Below are 23,082 nucleotides of genomic sequence, written 5' to 3'. Positions count from 1 at the left end.
AAAAAGCTTGGGATAGGGGCGCCTGGGTGGCGCAGTCGGTTAAGCGTCCGACTTCAGCCAGGTCATGATCTCGCGGTCCGTGAGTTTGAGCCCCGCGTCGGGCTCTGGGCTGATGGCTCAGAGCCTGGAGCCTGTTTCCCATTCTGTGTCTCCCTCTCTCTCTGCCCCTCCCCCGTTCATGCTCTGTCTCTCTCTGTCCCAAAAATAAATAAACGTTGAAAAAAAATTAAAAAAAAAAAAAAAAAAAAAAAAAAAGCTTGGGATAGAGGGGTGTCAAAGTAGCTCATTCAGTTAAGTGTCTGCTCTCAGTTTCAGCTTGGGTCATGATCTCATGGTTTCAGGAGTTTGAGACCTGCATTGGGCTCTGTGCTGGCAGCGCAGAGCCTGCTTGGGATTCTCTGTGTCTCTCTTTCAGTGCCCCTCCTTTCATGCTGTCTCTGTCTCTCTCAAAATAAATAAACAAACTTAAAAAAAAAAAAAGCTTGGAACAGAATGGAACACAACAACTGTGAATTCCAGATATGAAATGCTCATTTTTAAAATGGAAAAACAAACAAGCGAACCAAGAATAATGAAAGAATACTAGAAGAAATGGAGATAATTGAGGGCACAAAAGAAAGTTTCAAAAATGTCTCACTTACATACATAGATATTAAAACCTCGTGATTTTTTATTTTATAATAAAAGTGGAATGTTATAAAAAAAGAATACTATGATTAAAGAAAGAATTATTAGAAATTGAAAACATCATAACTGAAATTAAAAATTCGATAGAATGATTGATGGGCACCTGGGTGGCTCGGTTGGTTAAGCATCTGACTTCAGCTCAGCTCATGATGTCACAGTTCATGAGTTCAAGCTCTGTGTCGGGCTCTGTGCTGACAGCTCAGAGCCTGGAGCCTGCTTCGGATTCTGTGTCTCCCTCTCTCTCTCTGCCCCTCACTCACTCATCCTCTCTCTCTCTCTCTCTCTCTCTCTCTCAAAAAATAAACATTAAAAAAATTTTTTTAATCCAATAGAAGGATTGAAAGGAAAAGTAAAGGAAATCACACAAGTAAGATAAAAAGAAAGAGAAAGTATGAGAGGAGTGATAACTGACAGATCAATCTGGGAAACCAATAGCCAGCCGATAAGAGGTCCAGAAAGAGAGACCAAAGGAACAGAATGGAAGTTATCAAAAAAAAAAAAAAGACTATAATGGAAGTTCCCAACCCCAAAACTAAAAGAAAGTCTCCAGACTGAAAAGAACCACAGCATGATGCATTGATGTGGACTTTAGAACCCAAAAATCACTGGGACAATCGTAAACATTTCCAAAAGGAAAAGGTGAAATAAATAGATCACATAAAGGAAACAAAAAATCCTAATGGATTCAGACTTCTCAGTAGCAACACTGGATACTAGAAAACAGTGGAGTAATGCCTGTAATTCTGAAGAAAAATGATTTTTTTCAATCTTTAATTTCATAACAATCTAGAATTTTAGTTAGAATCCAATCAATTGAGAAGGTAAAAATGAAGACATTTTCAAACATTAAATATTGAAAAATTATTTTTCGCCCATGCATGTTTACTTAGGAAGATACTGTAGGATATCTTCTAGCAAAATGAGAGAGTGAGTCAAAAAAAGTGTCCCAGGGTTTATGGAACCGCTCATCCCATATTGGAGCACAACAGGAAAACCCCGAGTGTCACTGAGCAGCAGAACTTGAGACAAACTTACCTACCTATGGGAAGGAGGCCCCTCGACCCCGGGCTCAACTGAACAGATGACTTGGGCAGCTTTGTGGGGGATAATGAGGAAAGAGAAAGGGTATTGCAGAAGTGGGGGCAGGGGGAATGACACAGTCAGAAACTTGATTCAGGGTGGGAGGGGAGGCAAACTGTACAAGAAAAGAAATGAAATCCCAGTACACTACAGTGAGCAATAGTTACATGGTGAGACTATCAGCAATGATAACTGGTTTAACTGAAACTAATGATAAAACTGTACGTGGATAAGGAGAGGAGGTGGGCCACTGGATAAGAAGGCCAAATCCTCTAGCATTATAGGAAGTCAATAGATATGACTCCAGTTGACAAATTAAGAAATAGCCATGTAAGAATATAATTTAGAAGTGTGAAGAAGAAACCGTTTGCCTTTGGATCACAGAACTGGAGAGGATGTTGGAGGATTAGGGCAGGAGACTGTGGTTTTTCATTATAAGCATTTAGGTTGTCCTTTATTTTGTTTTAATTTATGCATGTATTATTTAAATTGTTTTAATTATAAGAGATCTCCAACCATTAGAAGACAATTATTCTGATTATTTTGTCCCTTTTACATCATGATATGAGTTTTGACATTTTTATATGATTTTCTCATTTTATAGAATAATCCAGCATTTTCTGGTAATGACTTGATAAAGCCTCCACAATTAAATCGTAAATAAAAGGAGCCTCTTATTCAGGAACTAAATTTGTCATAAAGACAGCGAGTAACCCTTTGACAGGGAGAGTTGCTTGTTTGGGATGTGAGTGTTATACTGACTCTCAACCCTGTGACCGTTTTTATAAAGGAGTAAAACAACTTGTTTTTATGCTTTGCAGGAAATGAAACCCTTTATCATATTTTAATATTAGTAACTTTCTAAACTTTTTCATTATTACTATATCAGGTTGTTGTTTGGTTATTTGTAAGAAAAACTTGCTAAAAGCTATCCAGTTTTACTCACTAAAATTATTCAAGTTGAGCCACACAGAAAGTCCCTGTCTACTCCTTGACTAGAGACTCCTGGGTTGTTGATTTTACTGAGTGGTGGAATGTGTTTCTTTGTCAGGGTTTTGGGGGACCAGGAAGGGGCTTACACAAAAATGCTGAATAGGGTTGGTATTTGACTTAGGGGATCAAATTTTTTATAGCAACTTTCAGACCAAAACAGATCAAAAAGAAAATCTTAGCTACCTAGAAATTAGCAAAGTAAAAAGTGAGCTTTTAAGATAGTCCATAAAATGGAAAGTACCTCAACAGAAGATTAAGGTTTAAATATCTAAAAGTGGAACTCTTTTTCCATTCTGTTCAGCTCCTCATTCCCGCACATGCTTACCCTCCTAGCCAATGATAGATTTGGGGATCATAACTATTCTGAAGTTTCTTTGGTTCCTGTCATTCTAATATCTAGACATTTTGCCAGATTATGAGGGAAATAAATCATATCAAAAACACAAATTCCTTGAAATATGGTGGTGTTTATTAAAGTCTATTTAAAGACAGATAAAGAACATTTGCTCTGTAGATGACTCAATAATGAGTGACTAATTATATAAAGATAATTTCCACAACATAACTGAGGTAATACTTTAGGGTTCTTGCATCAAAATGTGAAGAATTAAGGATCTTCAGTATAATTAACAGAAATTCTCTGGACTACTTCTTCTAGTGATATGTATGGGGATAAGAAATGCAGCCACATGAAAAAGGGGTTATTTTTGCTCCTACCCTACCACCCACCTTTGTGATAATTTTCCTGGATAGCTATAACATATTTTCATTTACATCTTCCAGGGAAGACATTAAAACAATGGACTGATATGGTTGTATCTACATAAGATCAACTACATAATTTTCAGGGCCCAGTGCAAAATGAAAATGTGGAGTCCTCATTCAAGCATTATTAAGAATGTCAAGATGGTGGGGTGTCTGGGTGGCTCAGTCAGTTAAGCATCGGACTCTTGATTTCAGCTCAGGTCATGATTTCGTGGTTAGTAAGATGGAGTCCCAGGTCGGGCTCTGCACTGACAGTGTGGAGCCTGCTTGGAATGGTCTTTCTCCCTCGCTCTCTGCCCTTCTCCTATCCTCTCTCTCTCTCTCTCTTTCTCAAAATAAATAAATAAACCTAAAAAAAAAAAAGAATGTCAAAATGATGACAATAGACGTTAAACTAAACACAAGGCCCTTTTGAGCATGGAACCTGTGTGACTGCACAGGTTATACAACCATGAAACAGTCCTGTATTATAAGCCCACCAAATCTTTGCAAACAAAAAACCATTTTAACCCAGCCTCATGTTCTGGGATGGAACAGTCAAGTTATAGCTAATTACAGTTCTTAATAAAATGAGGTTTCTTTAGATTACCAATTCACTCTCAGTACTTGGCTATGAGATTTTAATTGGTGCAAAATAAAAGCATACAGGGTAAAATATAGCTAACAATTGTTTCTTTCTATCCAGGCATATAGTTAAATACTTTCTGTATGGTGCTTTCTGCCCTTGGAAACATGAGTTTGGCTGGACTTCCCAGTTGCCATTGATGGGCTCCTCTTCCCATTCTCCCATCTGACCGTCTGCTTATTACCAACTATAGGGTAACTCAACCGTTCAACCACAAGAGAATGACTAATGGTGCTGAGAGGGGAAAAGTGCACTTTTGGAATATGCAATCCTTAAAACACCAGCTGCTCGATTTTGGGTCTTGTAACTCAGTTGGCTATGAATGTCAGGGAAGACCTTTTCATTTTTGGAAAGCAAATTCCACAGACTTTTAGAGGAAAACGAGTCATGCTGTTTTTTCTTAATTTTTCTGCAAATTTTTAAAAAATACCAAACACATGTTTTTGCCACATTTCCACTCCCTGATGACCAAGAAAAACTCTTTCGAAGGACACTGTCACACTCCAGGAAGGAACAACATTGACCTAAATGGATTTGTTACAGTAGAACATGCTTATCCAGGACTTCTAGGAAGGAGATACGGAAAATCAGCAATTAATACTAAGCCTGGATTTCTAAAGGCAGGAAAACAGAATTCTTCACTGTGGGTTAAAGTGATAGGAATGCTCTGAGACAATTACTTTTCTGTTGTTCCTATATGTTCAGGGTCCATCTAGAGGATCTGGGTAAAGTTATTGTATCAGGGATCTCAGTGAGGGAAACAAGAATTTTGAAGGCAGGAGGGACCCCAACTTCAAAACATCTCTCTTTGCTTCTTCCTCCTTGGATTTGATAGGTCCCTGTGTACCACCATGACTTTTTCACCAAGGGAGCTGCCATTTAGCCTAGGACACTATGTGCCCACTTCCCCAGAATGAACTTCCTTTTTCCTTACCATTCTCTAAGTCCGCACCTGAACCCAATGATTCACCCCTCTTCTGTACCCTTGTTGAGGGTACCCTTGCTACCTTTACCATGGAGTTGCCAATTTGTGTTATAAGTATTTGTATATGAATCTCCCCAACTTGGCTGTGAGTTTCTTAAGGCCAGATAGCATGTGTTGTTTCATTACTATCTCTCACACTGTGCCGAGCACTAGAGCTGTTAGTAAGATGATGCTATGCAGAAATGTGTTGTTGATGGAGTAGCTGATCCCCCTGCTCTAACCCACAATTCTGAAACTAGACAGTAAATCATTGTCACAGATTATTTTAAGTTTTTTTAATGTATATTTATTTTTGAGAGACAGAGACAGAGCATGAGCAAGGGAGGGACAGAAAGAGAGGGAGACACAGAATCCAAAGCAGACTTCAGGCTCTGAGCTGTCAGCACAGACAGGGGGCTCAAACTCATGAATCCTGAGATCATGACCTGAGCCAAAGTCAGCCACTTAACCGACTGAGCTACCCAAGTGCCCCTGTCACAGATTATTTTAAGAAAAGAAACTGTAATCATCCAACTGAACACACACACACACACACACACACACACTTCTTTCCATATCAGGTCACAGATTTTAAATCCAAAGTAACTTTCCTTGCCTCCTTAAACTAATAGCATGTTGTTTAACCTTCACAGATTAATGGAATTGTGAGCTAATGAGAGTTTATGTTATTGATTGCCTTTGAAGTATTTACTATTGTCACACTCATTTCAGAAACTTCTTGCTTATAAATTTGACATGATTGATGCAGAATCCATTTTCCCTATCTAATGCTTTCCTCCGCTTCCATATACAATTCCACTTTGTGGATCTATTAACAAGAAGATAATTAAATGTAAATATGAGTCACGAGTTTTCCTTTTCTGAAATAAAACACATAAAAAACAACAAGGAAACATGGGGGAAAAAGTGGAGGGAGAGGGAACTACTACCCCTTCCCTCAGGTGCAGCTGAGAATTTCAGGAAGAATCCATCACCAGAAATTTCAGGAAGATTCTACTGCCAAAGCAAAAAAAAAAAAAAAAAGTCATCCAGGCAACTGTGTCATCTTCTTTATGGGAATGAACCTAAGGTAGAACTCAAGAAGAGTTCATTGGTTAACCAATGGCTGAAGGAGCCTGGATAGACCACACAAAGCTCCCTGAAGAGAACCAAACAGCAAAAAGGGAGGAGGACCATTGCCTCCTGTAGTAGTGGGGCCAAAGACCCAAAGAATCCAGGCCTTTAGAACAAATTTAGGATCCAGTCCAACTGTGTCTGAATAGCCCTACTGAAACAAGGATGCTGTGCTTGAGCAGGCATCAAAGGGTTAATTCATGTACAGGAAAATATAAAATTGAAAATACTAAATTTTATAATATAAAATATGAATATATAGTGGTGTTTTCCCCACAAAGAAATAAAGAGGAAAAAGATGGGTTTCTTTTTCCATAGCTTATGTGATTTGAAGTTAAAGGGAAATTTCTAAGTAGTGATATATTGTCTCCTTCCCAAATGTTAGCATGTTCAAAGCCTCATGACATATTGCAACTTTTCCAAATATCTGTGTATCCTAAGCACACTGTGTCAAGAATACTGGTCCAAAGACTTGATTTATGCTGCTGCCTGACAGATGATGTCTGGAAGGCATGCTGTCTAAATGGACTGTGCTCCAGCAGTTACCTTAGTCATCAATTCCCAGAGAATTAACGAGTACCATTCATCCCAATAATAGAAACCAAGGTCATGGCCTCTTCCATGCTCTGTAATTCCATTAGCAATGCACAGAAAGCACTTAGGTCATTAGTTCTGCAGACTTCCTAACTGAGCAAATGGAACTGCATCTTGTTTTCAGGGAGAATCCTCTCTGAGCCCACCTCTTGTCAGTGAGTTGTTGCACATCAACATTCAATGTACTTACATGTGTAGGGAAATTGCTGGTGAAGAAAAGTGAAGCTGTGTTCAGCTGCCAAGAGTTTCAAGCACTGTTTTTATTAAAGCACATGCCAATAGAAACAATTTTAACGAAACTATGTCAGATGCTTCCAGTTATGGGCACACCTTTTTAAATTGTGTACTCACTCCCATTTTATGTAAGCCACTCAGTCATTCTGTGTGGCTACCATAGAATTTATTTCAGTTTTCACTATTTCATTTTAGTTTTTATTATTTTAGTTTAGTTGTTATTCTGTCTGCCACAGTAAAGTGAAAATGGCCTTGAAACTAAGAGTTATCATCATAAGCAAATAAATCTGTTTACAATGAAACTTTCATCTCAAAATCTCAAGCAGCATGCTTTCCTAAGCTGTTCCTAAGCTGAGCCATTCCCTCAGTTCTCATAATTCAAATTGCTTCCAACCTGGCCTATATCAAAAAAAGGAGGGAGTAACCCTAAGGTTTGAAGCCACAGGCATAGGTTTGAATCCTGGCTTTGACATTTCTTTGTTTTCTTAACAATAAATTAAACATGATTATTATACTTTTACAGCTACTTCACACTGCTGCTGTCAGGATTTAAAATAAGCACTTAGCCCAGTGCCTGGAAATTAACAAATGATAACTTATTGTTTTGTTTTTATTGTTATTGAGCTCATAAAAGTGTGTGTGTGTGTGTGTGTGTGTGTGTGTGTGTGTGAAATCTATGTTTTGAAACATTTGGGGCTTTATGCCCAGGAGATTCTAAATGATGCACGGTAATGGAGGGGAGTATAGGCATGAATAATTCAAAGCAGCAAATCATCCAAATACCAGCTGTATGTGTTTTAAAGTGTATTTTTAAATTTCATTTGAAATGTATTTCTAATACCCAAAGAAATGACTTCAAATAAAGGAATGACACCATGATGTGAAGTCCCAACCAAAAGGGATCTGAGGAGCTGTCCAATTTTCCTCGCCCTTCCTCTCCTTCCCCTTGCCTTCCTTCCTCCCCTTTCCTCTCCCTTCTTCCTCATGTCCTGCCTGTCAAAAGACAGCTGCCACAAAGAACCAGCTTCAAGCAGAGTTTCTGCCTTCCACTCTCCCCTGGATGAGGGCCACTGGTGAAGTGTTTGTGACTGCCTGATTAGAGGCAAGCTGCACTCACCAAATAAAAGTACCAGGTGCCCATGAAACAAGTGCTTGGGTGGAGGAAAGGAACCACAAAGTCAAGAGATACAGTGTAGCGCCGTGGTTAAGAGCAAAGCCTCTGGAATCCAGCAGACTGGGATTCTAAATCTTGCTTGAACTTTCTGAGTTGGGCAATCGCTAATGACTTTGTAGCTCGGTTTCTTCCACTCTAAACATGTAATGGTAATTCTATCCAGTATCTCACAAGATTTCTTAAGGATTAAATTATATATATTTTAATGTAGTTGTAATTGTGTGTGTTTAAGGCTCAATGCGGATAATGAGGACATCTGTATTATACTAATTTCCCTTTAAATAATAAAGTCTTACTTATGAGTTGGCATTTTCCTACACAGACATACAACATCTTTTTTGTAAAACCAGAGAAAAACAAACAGGGTGTTTGGCCTCATCTAGCATCTGTATAATCCCCAAAACACATTTCTTTTTCCCAAGTGAAGCTGTTTTCCAGTGTTGATACTTAGGAGATACTGTTGTGTCATAAGCAAAACATTTCTTCAGTTTTAACAGTAATACAGGTTTACCCCATGTAGGAAGAATTCAAGCTGGTACCTATATACAAGCACACGTGCATATCAATAGTGATATCAGAAACATTAAAAAGATAATAGTAATAAAGAGAATGAAAGAAAAGTTAATAGTTATAGATCCGTTCTTACACCAGGCACTGTTCTAGTCACTTCACATGTGCCAATGCATTTGTTTCTCAGAGCCATCCTGTGAAGTCAGGGATATTATTATCCCAATTTTACTATTGAAAAACAAACTCAGAGAGGTCAGGTAACTTTCCAAGGATCACATGATGGATAGCAATAGACACATTGGAAACCAGGGAGACCGTGTCATGTATGGACTGTTCAAGGACAATATTGAACATGAAAGGGGGCGAAAACAGGAACAAATGTTCACTCTAATTATGGTAGAAGACCAAAGAATTTGCAATGCCTTCTTTTTTTAAATAACTAAATGAATGAGTTCTTATTACATTTCTGCTTAATAAGTACATTGTCCTGAGAGTCTAAGATGATCTTTAGTATGCTTTAAGTAAGATGTTCTTAATTAAAGCCATTAGTGCCTGTAAATAAAAACTCAACATGAGTTTTACTTCAGAAACATCGGCTTAGCCAGTATTTTCATATGCTATCTATAACCTGTCACAGTGGAAATATGATCAAGGCTCTGGTTCATTAACTCACTGATTGTCCTTCCTTACGTGGTTATTAGCTGATGTTCTGCCTTTCACTGTAACACATACATAAGATTGAGAGTTCAAGGAACGGACACTCCTGAAGCATAACAAATGGTGGAGTGTCTCTGCCTCTTTACACAGATAAATCAGTACCTGACTTCCATGAGGAAAGAAACACAGAGTAATTGACAGGTGATTTCCTGGCTGGGGTTCCCTACCTACAAAGGTGAAAGGAAAAAGAACAGGTTTCTAGATTCTAACCTCCTTGGGGAAGGAAGTGGTGTGGAGTGGTATCTGACCCCAGAAATAGTTATCCTGGTAGGCACTCAAACACTTACATTGAATAGAAGTCAACCTGCTAAAAAATCTTTATCCTCATGCACCTGGCTCTCCATACATACATACATACATACATACATAAGCTTTCATTGTTTTAAAGAGACATATGCCATATTTGATCAATTCTAATACACGTTTTCATAATTTAAATATCTAAAAAATTATACAGCATCTTACAGTCAATGGAGTGTCATTGTTTAATTGGCAGAGTTTCTTTCCTTTCTTTCTTTCTTTCTTCCTTTCTTTCTTTCTTTCTTTCTTCTTTCCTTCTTTCTTATGATACCTAAAACAGAAGTTTGTCATAATGGCATCTTAGATTTGATGCAATATATTATGCATCACTTAATAAATTATCAGCACCACTTATAAATTAAATCAGAAAGAAGAGGTAAGATTTGAAACCTGCATCAACCTTGAAACCGAAGATTAGTGGATGATAGGAAGTTGAGCATAGCTTCTTCACCTGCTGCGACAGCCCATGTTAATATAGATTTCTCTCCTTCCCTGATCTCTTCTCTCAGTAAAATAGACAAGGGTAGAAATTGAATTCTTGACATTTATTGTATCCTTCTGAAACTGTATTATTATCTCTACAGTATGGTCTCACAATAATGTATGCCTGTGGTTCTCAAAATTTTGTGTGTATTAGAATGTCTTGAGGAGCTTCTTAAAAATTTGTGATTCTCAAAAAAAAAAAAATTGTGATTCTCACCTGCTCCTGGACATTTTGATGCACAAGGTCAGGTTAAGGCCCAAAGAGCTGTATTTTTAATCCTAGAGTGATTATGATACACCAGAATTTGAGGACCCCTGGTCCATGTGTTTGGAATTGGTCTGTCATTGCACAGAACTTGAATTTAGAAATTCTGATCTCAGTGGAATGCACAGGACCACACTTAATAGGCATGATTATGATTTCAAAAAGACAAATTTACTTATGGAAAAAAGAATTCTGACATCGCATTTTTTTCTGTGGGGCTGGACTCAAAGATAGAACAGTGCTGGGGGTGGGGGTGCTAGGGGCCTCAGTTGGTGAAGCTTCCAACTTTGGCTCAGGTCACGATCTCACGATTGGTGAGTTCAAGCCCCACATTGGGCTCATCGCAGTCAGCTCCGAGCCCACTTCAGATCCTCTGTCTCCCTCCTCCTATCCCTCCCCCACTTGTGCTTTCTCAAAAATAAATAAAAATATTAAAAAAAAAAAAAAAGAACAGTGCTGGGAACACTCCTGATATCTGATTCTGTTGGGGATTGTTTTAGCTGTGCCCCATAAAATCGGCCGCATCATCGATGGGAGTCCTGCAGACCGCTGTGCAAAACTGAAAGTGGGAGACCGGATCTTAGCAGTGAACGGCCAGTCCATCATCAACATGCCTCATGCAGACATTGTGAAGCTCATCAAGGATGCTGGTCTTAGTGTCACCCTCCGCATCATCCCTCAGGAGGGTGAGTGCCTGAGCCTGGCCGCCATCATAGTGGTGCCAGAGCGCCTGAGGTTGATTCCTATTTCTACTTTTGCAGAAATCCACTCTCTCTTGCAACCCATATCCTGTTTACTTAGTACCAGTTTCATTCAGAGATCAAGCTGTGTGACATTATAGATAAATAGTGTGAATCTCAAGACACTGGGTTATTCAATCATTCCCTGTGGTCTGGGGAGTACTGTTTTTATGCTTATATTAAACCAGAACCCATTCAACAGAGATTATAGAGTTACAAATCTGAAGCAGAAAAAAAAAAGTGTATTCATGTTAACAGTTAAGCTCTGGAGGATTCTTCAAAGTCAGATTGATTTTGAAAAGCTTGAGGAAGTTTTGTGGTGTAAAGAGAGCTCATTTAGAAAACGTTGCATCTGATAAGAATTTTAAATTCCCACTTAATCTTTTGAATTTCTTTGTATAAGGACTCCCCCCTGAGGCTTGAAGAGTAGTGAGAGTTACAGCTTATTGCCATGCCTTGAGGGCCACAAGGATCTAAGAACCAGTTCACCATAAAGTCACCATTTCCAGACACTGGTTCATTACTGGTTTGTAGCTGCTGACTCATGAATGATGCTCGAGATTTCAGTCCCCAGAGCTCACCTGTGAGTGGATTGTAGAATACCACATGGAGAGTGATAGGTCTACTCACCTTGGTCGCCTCTGTTTTCCTCAGTCTCCTGATTCCGTCTTGGGGCTATCTGGCAAGCAGGCACTAAACAGTCACCTGACTTTCCATATAAAACAGTGGTTCTCAACTGAGGTGATTTTGTCCCCTTGGGGGATGTTCAGTAAGGTCTGACAACGTTTTTGACTGTCACAATTAGGATGGTAATGCTACCGGCATCTAGCGGGTAGAGGGCAAGGATACCGCCAGCCATCCAACAATGCACAGGACAGCGCCCCCCACCCCCCAGCAAAGAATTGTCTTGCCCAAAATGTCAACAGTGCTGAAGATGAGAAACCCCACAAGTGGAAAGAATTTTTCAAAATCTGGACTGCCAGACAAGAAAGGGGAAGAATGGCTTAATAAAGAATAGATCACCTCCCTTTTATCACCCAACCAAATAAAAAGAACAGAACAGAAAATGACTGCGGTGTTTTTAACCTGTTACTTGCAGACATCATTATGTGTGAAATATTCAAATGAACTCTAAGCAAGATTGCTCACTAAAAACCTGTCTCGCTTTTCTGTTTTCCCCAGTCTGAAATATGTCTGTCTTATTTGTATTGCATCATATACAGATAATTTCAGTTGAGACGGTAATGCTATTACAGGAAAATCCAAGAAGCTGTGTTAACAAAGAACAATTTTATGAACATTCTTCTGTCCAATGTTCCTTTTCTTTCTGAAAAACCATGGAGTACAGGGGGTGATTGAGCAATAAAACCAACAAGGAATTAGAGAGAATATTATGAAAAGCATTTATTTCTATTATGGTTACTTCCTTGTCCAAACTTGGGAATACCGGTAGGATTTGTCTTTACAACCAAAAAGTAGCAGCTCAAATGTTTTCTCTCAGTGGGCAGCACTGGAAAAATAGAATATGTTTTAGAGCTTACTCCTCTGGCTTATTTTTTCATGGTTTTTTTTTTTTATTGTTATCTTTTCTGCTAGGAAAATGACAAGAGACTCTGTTTAACTTTGTTCAGCAACACTTGTAATTCATGAAATAATACTAATTCTGCGAATGGTATTGGAACTTGATTGAATAATTGATAAGTTTAACCTGCTGTCTTAAAGCCTAACAGAAACTGAGAAAACTGAAGCCTTGAGTCATCTGAGGAGGCAAAGAGTTACCACCTCTGGCCACCTCTTGCCCTTTATCAGATGCCAACCTGACTGCACCTGCCACTTTGGCTCCCCTTTGCAGAGCTCAGCAGCCCAGCGTCGGCACCCAGCTCAGAGAAGCAGAGCCCCATGGCCCAGCAGAGTCCTCTGGCCCAGCCGAGCCCAGCCACTCCCAACAGCCCTGTTGCCCAACCAGCTCCTCCTCAGCCACTTCAGCTGCAAGGACATGAAAATAGGTAAAGTTTCCCCTGGTTTTTCTGATGCTGAGAGGTGAGGGAGGTGGGGAGAGGGAGAGTTTGGGACAGGACACAACAGGACACCGAAGAGAAAGTTTCATAAAGTAGAAATTGCCAGGTGCTCCTTTCTGTGATTTAGAGATTCTGTGGGTGTCACACATGTGGTTTTATTAGCAAATACAGGGGTCTGTTCTTCACAAAAAGAGAACATTTCCTCAAGAAATGATGAGCAATTAGTAGGTAGATGATCAGTAGATGATCAGTAGGGATTAACTAGATGAAGACCACGTTGAAGAGACTCCAAACTGAAGAACATAGATGTAGACCCTTAGGCAGGAGGGAGCATGCAACCTTGAAAGGCATGGCAATAAATAAGGTCAGTGTAGTGAGGGAAGAGGTCAGGGAGCATGGTTCAAGATGTAGCAATGAGAGTGATAGGGACTGTAAGCATGTTAAAGATTTTTTTAAATTTTTTTTAATGTTTTATTTTTTGAGAGATAAAGAGACACAGAGAGCAAGCAGGGGAGGGGCAGAGAGAGATGGAGACACAGAATCCAAGCAGGCTCCAGGCTCTGAGCTGTCAGCACAGAGCCCGACTCAGGGCTCAAACCCACAAACACAAGATCATGACCCGGGATGATCAACCGACTGAACCACCCAGGCACACCAAAGATTTTGAGCTTCAGTGTAATGACAAGTCACTGGAAGCTTTTACACTGAAGACTGACATCACTGGATTTCCTTTTCAAGGCCGCCCAGTGGGCCACACAGAGAGCTGACTGGGAGCTGGTGAGGGTTGGATGTAGATTAAGCAATTAGAGATGGCTGCTGATATCCTTGGATCAATGAAGGTGGTGGCTCAGAGAACAATGGTGGTGTGGAGAGAGGGAAGTGTGGCAAAACTTGTCAGCAGTAATAAATGTTAGCATTTTTTACTGCATTTTGCCTATATCCCCCTACCCATGATCTAATGAGGTTCTTCCATTCCATATCATAAACTAATATGAATAAGCCACTTTGAACTTCCAGAAAAAAAGGATGTCATGTAAAAACAGCATTGTCTTCTTACAATGAACTTGTGTGTAACAGGGAGCCTGGGTTAGGTTGAGCCATAAAGGAAAGAGTTGAAGACATGTTCCCATGCTGTTTTCCCTCTTTTGAAGGAGAAAAACAGAACAACCCACAGGAACATCTCTGTGTACAAAACCCTCACCGGTCTTTTCCATAATTCTAATGTTTTCTGAACATCTGCTTCCTAGCTCCCGCCTCATATGTTGGGAAAGATGAAGTGAGACTCAGTTTCCAAGTCCCAGAACTCTGTAGGTCCATCACTCACGCAGTTGCAAAGCAAATATTTTCCCTGTGCCACAGGTGCTATTTCCATAAAGCCCTGTTCTTCTCAGGAGTTCCCCCATTTGCTTTCACAGAAAAGTAAATGTCTGTTATCCTCAGCTGTTTATGGTTTTAATATATTCCACGGAAGAAAAAAGACTAAAGACCATAAAGCAAACGATAGGGGGGTAAGAATTTGACAACCCATAAGAGGAGTAAGTCCTGGGTATCTCAGTAATAAGCCACTGATGTGTTTGCTTTCGCCGTGAGCTGTTTTAACAGATCACTCTGGCTTTCCCCAGGATTCATTTCAGACTCAGGAGGAAGGGGCTGAGCACATGCAATTCCCGGGCCAGCCTCAGACTCCTCTTATGGCTCTGCCTCCATCTATTAATCTCCCAGCCACAGTTCTATCTCACCTTTCCAGAGTCAGACTCCCCCAGACATGGGCTCTTGCTTCTGGCTTCGGGGTGGGTAATCTCATCCCTGTCGTGTTATAATTCAGTGGGGAGAATAACATTTGGGCAAGGCCACTATCATGCTTCAACTGCTACTAGCCCACAACTGGAACTCGTTGGCCCTGATCAGAGAAGCAACAGTCTTTGGAATGTCTTTTTGTCCTGACTATGCGGAATAAAATATTTCCCAACTCTGGGATTAACCAATTGACCTGATTCAAATTTTTATAAATCACCAACAAATTTTCCCAGTGAATTTTGCTGCACTAATATTAAAACCCTGGCAAGTGCCTGCTTTCAGAGAGCCCTTCCTTGGCACTGGGGTTTCCTGGCTTAACTGTTGATTGTTAGTGGGTGGCTCTTTTACATATGAATGAAGAGATTAATAATTTTACAGATACCAGATCATTTTCCTAGCTTCATTTAAACATGGTCATGGTATCAAGAGCTCTTTGTCTTTCTCTAGATCAGGCTAGAGATGTCTCCAAGACAGCTTTTATGCCAATTACCCCGTATGCATTTTCTAGTGGTTCATCTATACAAGAAATGCCCACCTAACTCCATGTCAAACTGAGCCAGTTTCCATGTTAAAATGGGATAAAATTAAATGACGATCTGCTTCCACATTTTTATTTTATGAATTAAAATGACTGAATATTTTATCCTGTCTTATTTACTTTCACTTTGGCTTCCTACTGACACCCTGCACACCTCTACTTATGTCTCTATCCCTTAACAACCTTTTGATATATACTCTGGAAACAAAATCGTTTTAATATGCACATAAGCAAAACAGTATTCAAGGAGAAGCATTCATTGGAAACAACAAAAGAACCATTATATAATATATTTCAAAACTAAGTATAAATAGCAGAGCTCACCTTCCCCAGCAAGGGAAATTAATATTTGACTGCATTTTATTTACTTATTTTTAATTTTTTAATGCTTATTTATTTCTGAGAGAGAGAGAGAGAGAGAGAGAGAGACAAAGCATGAGGGGAGGAGCAGCAGAGAGGGAGACACAGAATCCTAAGCAGGCTCCAGGCTCTGACCTGTCAGCACAAAGCCCAACACGGGGCTCAAACCCATAAGCTGTGAGATCATGACCTGAGCTGAAGTTGGATGCTTAACCAACTGAGCCACCCAGGTGCCCCTTGACTGCATTTTAAACAGCAAAGTCAGTAGAAAAACACTGGAAATTTACTTCTTTTTTTACGTACTTTTAACCCTAGATGTTTAAGCTGGAAGGAATTCTTATAAAAGGTCCACATGAGGCAAAAGCCCACTACAAGATCCTGTACCACATGGGCATTGTTTCTTGGTTCTGGAACTTGTTCATACCATAAAATTCTGCTAGATTTTATCACTAGAAATCTGGTTGTTGTTGTTGTTGTTGTTGTTGTTGTTGTTTTTATCTCTACAGGCTCTTTAATAGTGGAATTAATAGCAACAAAGAGTTATACTGATGACTTTCTTTCATGAGTGAAGGAATTTTAAAGAGGCTGTATTTTTTTTAAATAATCCTGAGTTTTCCTTAACGTATTTCACAAATTCAAAGCAACATAGTTTTTGCCCAAGCCACTGTATCATTCACTGAACAGTTAGCAACACTCATAAAAACTTAAGTATATTTTCCTCATTAAAGACTCTTCAAGGTACAGTTCAATGTAAAATCCTGACAGACAGCACTGGTTCAAATGCAGTCTGAATGCCAGAAGGTAGGCTTGGATGACAGCTGTTGCATTTTAACGGTTCCTATTCTAGGCTGTTGTGTAATCTTTGGGGAGACTTTACATTTCACCCTCTTTGGCTATACCTCGTGACACATCTGGTTGGAAATGGGGCACATAATGGATATCGCATACCACTACCACACAGATCATGAAAATAAAGTGACTTGTGCTGTAACTCAAAGCACCTTGACATCTAATCTACCAAACAGTTTCTAGGAAGGAATCAACACATGCCAACGAATGGCAGCCAGTTCAGTTCTTTTGTTTAATTCATTCATTTGTGTGGTTAAGCATCTTATTCGAAGCATATTTAAATAATTCTGTTCTCAGCATTCACAATCCCAATAGGTGAGTGGACAACTTGCCGAGGTAGGAAACAAAGCCTAAATTCTGCAGTTCACAAGAGGAATGTGTCACTTCTGCAGTTCACAAGAGGAATGTGTCATTTCTGCACTTACTTCCCATTTAAGTAACAAATGGGACCTGCTCAAAGTGTTGATTAAAATAACATCCTTTCAAACACTCCAAATAAATACATCTATTACTGTACATTTTTAGTGTATCCTCACCAAATGTTAGATTGCACTAATGGCAATTGTTCAGGTGAGTGATTTTTAAAAATAGTAGTGGGGTTCCTGGGTGACTCAGTTGGTTAAGCGTCCCACTCTTGATTTTGGCTTAGGTCATGTTCTCACGGTTGTGAGATCGAGCCCAGTGCTGGGTTAATCTCACTGTGCCTAATTTATAAATTAAACTTTCTCATAGATTTGTGGTATAAGAAAAAGCATAGTGTATATAGGGTTCAGGACTGTCTGCAGTTTTAGACAACCACTGAGGTCTAGAAATGTAACCCCCATGGATGGGGTGGAAGGCTACTGTAAGTAACATCTAGAAACAAGAAAGAGACAAATGTTGGACATACACATTTTTGCCTTCCCTTTCATCTTATGGCTGTGGTAGTATCTGATAATAGCATCTGATACTAATCTGATAGTTATAGTCTAGTATTAAAACTATGTAATATGTTTCTACTCTTAGCAATGACCCAGTGACTTTCTCCTTGACTTACAGCTCATGATTATGCTTTGCTATCACTCCTTTAACCTCTGTAAGATATTCAAAAAGACCAAACCTAGCAGGTTAAAATATTGCCTTTAATTATATATTTATAGAGTATTTAGAGATTACTTTGGTTGTGCTGTCATAAAGTAATGAATAGTGTGTGGGCGAGAGAGAGTGGTTGAGAGAGTTGGTTTACTGGTGTTGAGACAAACTGATATTTTGGGATGTATAGTTTGGGATGTATAGTTTAACTCCCTAGATTTGCTACAGTTGTACAAGTTTGTAAATAGCCAAAATCAAAGAGGGATATCCATAAGTCCTTTTCCACAAAGTTCTGGTTGGGCCATCATGTTTACCTTGATTTCTCAAGGAGCCAAATGAAAAGTAGACAATATGGCATTTGTCAAGGATTTTAAAATAATGCTTATCATCTATGATTTTCTCAAATTCCTGAACATGCAAAAGGACCTCAAGAAGTGTGGCCCACATGTGCCTAGAGGTCATGTGATCATTCTAATCTCCTTAGAATGCTGAGACCTCAGAGCAAATCCCATGTCCATTTATTTAGTTACAGGTCGGAAGTGAAAGCAAGGCAAGATGTGAAACCAGACATCCGACAGCCTCCATTCACAGACTACAGGCAGCCACCGCTGGACTACAGGCAGCCCCCAGGAGGGGACTACCAGCAACCCCCACCCTTGGACTACAGGCAGCCTCCCCTGCTGGACTACAGGCAGCACTCCCCTGACACCAGGCAGTACCCCCTGGCAGACTACAGGCAGCCCCAGGTACCCCCAGGACCCCATTAAATTTCATTTTCCTAATGGGCAAACCTATAATTGACACACGTACATACACACACACCTACACACAGATACACACACACAGAGACACACATGTACACACATATACAGACAGACACACAGATACACACTTACACACACAGACACACATGTACACATAGAGACACACATGTACACAGACACAAACACAGACACATTGACACACATGTATAAACATGTACACATAGACACACATGTACACACACATACACACAGACACACACATATACACACACGTACACACATAAACACATGTAGACACAGACACGCATATACACACGTACACACAGACATACATGCACACATACACACAGACACATGTACACACAGACACACGTGTACACACAAATACACATGTACACACACAGAGATACAAATGTACACACACACGTACACACAGAGACACACATATAGACACACACGTGCACACACATACATATAGATACACACAGACACACATATGTACACAGAGACACACATGTACACACACATACATACATGTATACATAGACACACATGTACACACAGACACATGTACACACAGATACAAATGTACACATAGACACACAGACACACACAGAGACACACATATAGACACACATACACACGTGTACACACAGATACATGTACACACATGTGCACACACAGACACACATGTACACACAGAGACACAGACACACACGACTCTGATACATTTATTTATGGTGCCCAACAGCAGTGAATGAGGAAACACAAAGGAGTGATAGTATCGCTCAGACGTATATGCAGTCATTTTGTTTGCCAAGTAAACAATGGATACCAAAGTAATCAAGCTACACGGTAATTCTTTTAATGACCAAGGAAACTGCATTCAGATCTGCTTGAACTTTTGGAATTTTGTCTCTCATTTTGCTAGATTGCGAAGTGAGATTACTTGTTCTCACAATATCATGTCATTTGGGACACATTAACTGTAAGGGAGAAGGAGAACAGAGAGACTGACCACAGAAGCTTCTCTGATATCAAACACCTGTTTATTCCATTCTCTCGCCAACTCTACAGGATTTTGATTATTTCACTGTGGACATGGAGAAGGGCGCCAAAGGGTTTGGATTCAGCATTCGTGGAGGAAGGGAATACAAAATGGATTTGTACGTGTTGAGATTGGCAGAAGATGGGCCAGCAATAAGAAACGGAAGGATGAGGGTAAGAACAGTCTCTTTTTATAGAATTGCTTAATACTGAAAGACCCCACAGTGGTATCAGAATGCTGACTCAATGTGATTAAGCAAACAGTCTCAGCATGGGCTTTGCCTTCTTTCCGTTGCATGACTCAGTTTCCTGAAGGTTTGGTCAAACGCGATTCAAGAATCATATTAGCTCTCATTCTCCTGCTTACACCCTTCCAACTGGCAAATCTCATTGCAGTGCTTTATAGATATAGTTTCTCTAAAGAGCGAGCTAAAGAAAATGTACAAAGTAAGCTAAGAAATAGTTTGAAATGGAAACATGGATCCATAATTTTTTCTATGGCTTGGTTTAGTTTTCATTTGGAATAAATCTTTTGAAATTTTTTTCTTTGATGCTATTTTTTTCCTCCAGGTTTATTAATCAAATGGTTCTGTGTTTCTTTGGAAATACTTCCTTTGTGTTGACTGGTCTTTTGGCTTCGATATTGGAAAGAGGAGGACTAGACTTCTTAGATACGTGTTGTCCTTAAAAATGATGGCAGAAATTTTCCAATTAGAGTGTAAGCTGAGGTGGATTTTTTAATGTAATAGTGATTTTGAGGCATCTGATTGATGGGTAACTGACTATTCATCTAAAGGTACAAAAAAAAACCCTTGATAACAATGTAGAGTATTAGTCTGTGTCTCTCTTTTTATCTCTCCCTCTCTTTCTGTAAAATGGCCATTAGTCAGCACATAAAAGGTTAGTTATTATAAATAAAATCTGGAATTCATTCTTGCTTTCCCTCCTTGCCCTTTAAATTAATACAGAAGAGCTGTGGTCCTTGGCTTCTGGCACTTCCGGTTCCTGTGCAGAGCTGCACCAACCACTTGCTCCCAGATAACTGAATGAATCTGTTATTCCTACTGCCCACTCTACCATTTCTGTGATTTTCATTCCCAAGTCACTGAATCATCCACAGTGCAAAAGTAGAAAGAACATAAATCATGTCAATGTTCCTCCCTCCCTTCACAATTCTTTGACAACTAGGAAGTATCCAAGTTGGAATTTGAACTGACTGGAATTTGGCTGACTCTGGAGACTGACAGCTCCTGCCCTGATCCAACACCAGCCTCCGTGTACCCCATCCACATATGGTTTTAGGAGAGGCCTCCACATGGTTTCTTGGCTCCCAGCTTCCCTAAAAACAGAAGAGCACTTTTTTAACATATTGCAAAGCCAACTCACAAGTGGTTAAGTAAAACAAAATCTTCCTGGTGCACGTAAAAGCAACACAACACAAGGACCATGGGCGAAGCCACCAGAGCCCTATGAGAGAGGATAGCCCACCCGCCCCCACAGTGGACTTCAGAGGTGGCCTGTGTGACTTCCAAACAGTGGCCACACTTTTTAACAAGTGGTCTAAATGGCTGCTCGATATGTACAGCACTCCCAAAGCATGGGAGCCTAAATATAGAAGTACTTTTATGTAAAAAGAATATTCTTTCTTAGAGAATTCAAGCCAGAGTGGTAGTTGCCAGCGTGGTCCCTGGCATCAGCATCACCTGGGAACATGTTAGAAATGCAAATTCTGAGCCCCACCACAGACCCACTGAATCAGATACTCTAGGATTGGGGTCACCAGGCTGTGTTGTGATTCATTCCCCTGTGAATGTGATATAAGCTGCAGTTCGAGGACTTCTAACTGAGCCAGAGGGAAGTTGACCTGACACACGTATGACAAAGATAGGAGGTGTGTGGCTCAGGCCTTGTTAATCCCCCTTAGATCCTGTCTAAGGGGATTTCTATCCTGTCCCAACAGTTTACCTGCGGTTTTTAAACCCATGTAAACACAGATTTAGAATTCTGTAGGCAGGTGCTAAATTTTATGAAAGATGCCTTTTCTTCTGGCAGGTGATAAAAATGACTCCTCTACCTGGGTTTCAGAAAACGATATTTTCCCTTCTTTTCAAAGATTATAAACATAAGCAATATTTTGTAATTTTCCATGCCAGTTTTATAGAGCAAACTATTCCTTCTGTGTACAGCTATGTAAAAGGAATTATGATGGCCAGTTTTAGATAATATGGGTTAGTTTATTTGGGACCATAATGTACATACTTCTAGCATTTAATTCTCAAAGAAAAGGAGCCACTTGGGAGTCATAGAAATTCCAGGGATAAAATTTTACTGGTTGATTTTATTTCCAATCTTCAAATTAAGTCTGGGAACTTGGCAGGGATGGATGGAGGGCTTTTTTCTGCTCTTTACAGATTATATTCGCTACCCAAATGTTTTCAGTTTTTCTCACTCATGGAGTCTTATGGCACCAGGGGAAAATTTGTCCGTGGTGACAAACTGCATGTCAGGAAGAGGGACAGCTTTATCATGTAAGTTCAAAGGTTCTCATATTATCTACTGTCAGAATGAGGTAAATCTTCGTAGTTGTTCTTGATCATAGCACATAATTAATTCAGATCTTATTTTAATGTTTCTTATCAAATTTTAATCATTTAAGGTAATGTTTTCTACCTTCATTTGTGCATGTCAGCAATTGGCAATAACTTGTAATTCATGGTTGCGTTTAAATTACTTTGGCAAGCACCGGGATTGATCAACATTTGCATGACTCAGTGGTCTCATTATTTTAAACCAATGCATAAATGGGATAACATATTGGTTACCAATTTGGAAATTTTACAGTAAAATTCATTAGGAACCCATTTTTCATCTAACTATAAAATTCCCCCTTGATACCACTGGGAACCAGATACATATACAGATCTTAATTATCTGTGCAGGTGATGCTTATAAGGCAGGACTTCACTCCATGGGGATTATGGTTTGATTGTAAAGTGCCAAGACTCCTGAGAAAAGTAGCTGGACTAGACATTCATGGGATATTATTAAAAATAAGCTCAAGAAGAAGAGAAGCTAGCACCAGGTTCTTCCCAGCCTTTAAAACACTCAGGCACATTTCACCTCATTAACGTGATTCCCTCACCTTTAGTCTTAATGCATCATTTCCTCTGTTCACAAACTAAACATACACCCACTTCATGATCCGATAAGTTTGGAAAAGATGAGGTTTCCCCCCTTTTTCATGATCAGAAACATAAAGGAAAAAGCCAGGCAATGATCTGATAATAGCTGGGTATCTTAGATTAAATGCACCATAGTGGAATTGCTGAAATCAAAATTGCTTTTGTGAAAGAGCTAGATGATCCTGGAAAAT

At 39.6% G+C, this 23,082-nt stretch overlaps 1 protein-coding gene across 2 annotated transcripts in view; it reads left to right on the top strand.

Annotated features, from left to right (window-relative positions):
* The window catches only part of MAGI2 (membrane associated guanylate kinase, WW and PDZ domain containing 2), a 1,356,537-nt gene that overhangs the window by 1,215,278 nt on the left and 118,177 nt on the right, over window positions 1–23,082 (top strand). For both annotated transcript variants that reach the window (XM_047848847.1, XM_047848846.1), the window contains exons 16-19: window positions 11,026–11,211; window positions 13,118–13,271; window positions 18,425–18,644; window positions 19,740–19,883. In XM_047848847.1, the coding sequence (XP_047704803.1) occupies window positions 11,026–11,211; window positions 13,118–13,271; window positions 18,425–18,644; window positions 19,740–19,883 (704 nt within the window). The remainder of the gene's footprint in view (window positions 1–11,025; window positions 11,212–13,117; window positions 13,272–18,424; window positions 18,645–19,739; window positions 19,884–23,082) is intronic.

Source organism: Prionailurus viverrinus, chromosome A2 (genome assembly GCF_022837055.1).
Source record: "Prionailurus viverrinus isolate Anna chromosome A2, UM_Priviv_1.0, whole genome shotgun sequence".
Taxonomy (NCBI): Eukaryota; Metazoa; Chordata; class Mammalia; order Carnivora; family Felidae; genus Prionailurus; species Prionailurus viverrinus.
This window is presented reverse-complemented; position numbering and strand designations above follow the sequence as displayed.